Source organism: Sitophilus oryzae, unplaced genomic scaffold (assembly GCF_002938485.1).
Source record: "Sitophilus oryzae breed Bouriz unplaced genomic scaffold, Soryzae_2.0 scaffold_1582_pilon_pilon, whole genome shotgun sequence".
Classification (NCBI taxonomy): Eukaryota; Metazoa; Arthropoda; class Insecta; order Coleoptera; family Curculionidae; genus Sitophilus; species Sitophilus oryzae.
In genome coordinates this window covers 1,876,386-1,880,803 of record NW_022146261.1, presented here as the reverse complement: position 1 = coordinate 1,880,803, position 4,418 = coordinate 1,876,386, and the positions used below count along the sequence as shown (strand labels likewise).

Sequence of the window (4,418 nt, the reverse complement as noted above, 5' to 3'; positions counted from 1 at the left end):
TATATATCATGGAGTATAAGCTTGGCTATGGCTAGTTAAACAGCGATTTGTACGAGCTCACGGTTTAGTTGGCATTTTAACGGTTGTTTTGATGTTTGTTCCCTGAAAGTTGAATAGAAATAGAAGGTAAAGTTGACAGACTTAAGGGAGAAAAAAGTTGAATACCTGGTTTGATTGTATTAGTTGAATATTTGCTTCGTTAATATTTTCGAGATTCCGAGGTTGCCAGATCTTCATTTGGATTTAACATGAGTAAAGGAACTAGAAGTGCGTCAGTGTCCAATCCCCATGATGATAACCAACTAGAGACGATAATAACTAAGCTCGTCCCAAAATTGAATCAAAGAATTGAGAATCAGTTGGAAAACTTAAGTAACAGATTTGAAAAAATAGAAAACAGTGTTGGGAGTATTATGGAGAAACTTAATACAATAGAAAGTATGACCCAGTCCAATAGACAGTCTATAATAAAGATGGAAGGAAGAATGGATAACCTCGAATATAAAATCAGACAAAATTCTTTAAGAGTTGTTGGTTTGGAAGATGGCTCAGACGAAAACTTAGTGTCTAAAATGCTTACTCTACTCAATGATGCTGTAAGGGTGAAATGTTGTTTGCAAGAAATTAACAATGTTTATAGAATGGGTAAAATGGAAATTGGGAAATCAAGAGTAACAATAGTTTCATTCACATCAGTCTTAAAACGCAATGAAGTTTTTAATAACAGAAGAAATCTTAAGGGGACAGGCATTTACATTAACGAGGACCTGACAGCAAAGCAACATCAAGTATTGCTGGCAGCAAGAAGGAAATATGGCATGAGAAACGCATGGTCGACATATGGAAGAATTTTGGTTAATGATGGCAACAGCGTACAAGCGTTTAAAGAGGCAGACAATGTTTAAAATCCATGTTGGCTTTTTTGCGAAATACATATCCTTTTTTTTTCTCTACCAGCACTGGTGTCTATTTTTATAATTTATTTAATGTGAATATATTTAATACCTTGGAATATTTTTACTCTCTTTTTTGCGATTACAATGTATGATTACTAATAACTAATCGAAATTAATATTTTTTTACATATACATATATATATTTGCCTGCGTATAGGTACCTGCAAAGGACTATAGTACTATTGTGATTCTTTAACTATAAAATTTTCATTTTTTCTCGCTGTAGAGAATTTATTCGACAAAAAATGTTAGATATTTCTTTTTTGTTTCTATGGTCTCATTGCTAAAAAAACAATATAATGATAGAATATTTTTACTTCGTTATAAGTTCATCAGATATGTACTGTTTTATTACCTTGTTTTTGATTATACCGTTGTATGCTTGATTTATTTTTATTTTTTTTTAATCTAATATCTGATGGGCTCGTATTTATTCGCTGAACGAGAATTATATCTCATTATTGTAGATCTATTTCTCTTTTAAATTTTCTGTGCACATTACTTTTGTTTAGCGTCTTATATGGCTTCGGCGAGCAGTAATAAAAATAAATTTTATTTTTCTCATTTTAATATAAGATAACTATGTTCAGATTTCGACAGTTTTTCTGATTATGTGGCGATAGAGGCGTTTGATATTTATGGTCTCTCGGAAACATGGTTGAGTGAGCCTTTGAGTAGCAACAATTTTAAAATACATAACTATAATCTCGTTCGCAAAGACAGAGATGGCCGTGGTGGCGGAGTGGCATTTTATGTTGTCAATTCTTTAAAATTTCAGGTAATCGATACATCTGCCCAGCAGAGTGCCCTGGAACAACTTTGGATACGTACTAAAATAAATGGTAAAATTATTTGCTTCGGGACATTATATCGACCCCCATGGCCAATTTGACATCTTCTCTGGATGATCTGGAGAATGCCATTGTTAGTTTTTTTTGCCTGATTGCGATGTTGTCATGTTTGGCGGTGACTTGAATGTGGATATGTTGGAAGCGGGAAGCCCTGGGTGCTGTGCCATTAATCAGTTCTTCAATAAATATAATTTAACGCAATTAGTGCAGTCGCCCACTGTATTTCTCAATTCGGGGGTAAATTAATTGATGTTTTGGTTACATCTAACCCAAAACTAATATCAGATGTGCAGGTTATTAATATGGATAATATATCTGACCATCATCTAGTATTAACAGATTTAGATCTTCAAAAAATCGTGTGCCCATTTCCTATCGCACTTATCGTGATTATTCACATTTTGTTCTTACAGATTTTGTGAATGATCTTTTTAACGTGAACTGGCAAAACATATTTAATATGACTAATATTGATCAGATGATTACTTTTTTCAAAAAATATAACAGACGTATTTAATATACATGCACCACTTAAAACATCTAGGTTTTTCTAAACCCCCGCTCCCTGGATTACCGATAATATCAAATTTATGATGAAGCTGCGCCAGAAGGCTCTCACAAGATATAAAAAGTTAAAAACTGATACCTCTCTATATGAATACAAGCAGCTTCGTAATCTGGTAACAAGTGCTGTACGGAACGAAAAAAAACCTTATCTTGAATATAAATTTAGACTAGATCCTGCTTCTTTTTGGAAAACTTTAAATAACCTTAACATTACTTTTAAAAGCTCCGATGCATCTGCCTTGCTCCAGACCTCTGATGCGGCTGATCAGCTTAGTTCTTTTTTCATTAGCAGCATTCCTCAAATAGGAGTGAGTGCACTGACAAATAATAATCAATTTATAGATAAATATTCTAATAAAATTCATTTTTTTTCCAAATGTTCACAATGCTTTTAAATTTGAAGAAGTTAATGAAGCTGAAGTTGAAAGAATCATATATTCAATTAAAACATCTTCTGTTGGCTCTGATTGCATCGACATAAAAATGATTACTTTATTGATTCCATATTTGACACACTACATAACTTATATCATTAATAAAGCTCTTTCTTCAAACGCATTTCCATTAAGCTGGAAAATGGCAGATATAATACCGGTGCCAAAAAATGACGTTCCTGGTGAACTTTCTCATTATCGTCCTATAAGTATTCTACCCATTTTCTCTAAAATATTAGAACGAATTATGTTTACACAACAATGAATTTGTTCTAAATAATTCTATAATACCCGTGACACAATCTGGGTTTCGAGCGCGGCATGGCACCACAACAGCGCTCTTGCATGTTTGTGATGATATTTTTCGTTCATTAGACAGTGGAAATGTGACTGCACTTGTACTGTTGGACTACAGCAAAGCGTTTGATACCCTTGATCATAATTTACTTCTCACCAAGCTAAAATATTTTGGTCTCCATGATTCCGCTCTTATACTTTTTAATAATTATTTAAGTAATAGGAAACAACGAGTACGGCTGGCATTTACGTTTTCTGAGTACACAGATGTCAACAGGATGTCCCGCAGGGTAGTATACTAGGACCTTTATTATTTTCTTTTGTACACCTGCGACTTTAAGCGGAATTTTTAACTGTTTGTAAATCTCATCAATACGCTGATGACACCCAAATGTACCACTCTTTTCAATTATCTAATGTCAATAATGCCTTAAGAAATATTAATTCAGATCTTGATACGATTGTTAAGGTGTCTAAATCTCACAAGCTGGCACTCAATGGAAGCAAATCCAAATTGTTGTTATTTGGCATGCCTGATCATCAATGTATGGAAGTTATTATTGATGGCACACTAGTTGTACCTTCAAGCTGTGAAAAAAACTTAGGCATATTGTTGGATAACCAACTTAAATTTGAAAATCATGTGTCCAGCGTCCTGCAAAAAGCTTATTATAAATTAAAAGTACTTTACATGCATGCAAATATTCTATCTACTGATATTAAGTTAAGGTTAACTAATTCTTTGGTGTTATCTATGATCTCCTATAGTGATGTTTTATTCAGCCATTACACAAAGAAATAGATATAGCCTACAAAAGCTTCAAAATGCCTGCTTAAAGTTTAGTTTTGGCAAAAGAAAATTTGACCATGTCACCCCATTGTTAGAGGCGTCCAACTGGTTAACATTGGACGAACGATTCAATGTTCACTTAGCTACCCTTGTTTATAAAGTTCGTCACAGTCAACTCCTAAATACTTATATGACAAATTAATTACTAATAATAGTATCCACGGTCGGGCAACGCGTAACTCCCGAAATTTTGTTTGTACCTAAACATAGAACTTCCAAGTTTCAGAGGCTCATTTTTAGTTATTCTGCTGTAAAAGTATTTAATGGTTTACCAAATAGTGTATTATGCAGGCCCTCTGTTGGCTCATTCAGGAAGGCTGTCAAGCGTCATTATGTGAATGAGAGAAGTATTTAATTTCGTCGAGAGTATTATTTTAAAATAACTTATAATTATTTCTGTTTTTAGTTTGTTCATTTAATGCTCGCCTTTGCTATCATATTATTGTTTTCTATAATCTTTTAG

General features: G+C 33.3%; 1 protein-coding gene across 1 annotated transcript; it reads left to right on the top strand.

Moving 5' to 3' along the window:
• Window positions 1–248: 248 nt before the first annotated feature.
• Window positions 249–905, top strand: LOC115879586. Its single transcript, XM_030896479.1, has one exon. The coding sequence runs from the start codon at window positions 249–251 to the stop codon at window positions 903–905; it is 657 nt and encodes a 218-aa protein (XP_030752339.1).
• Window positions 906–4,418: the final 3,513 nt, after the last annotated feature.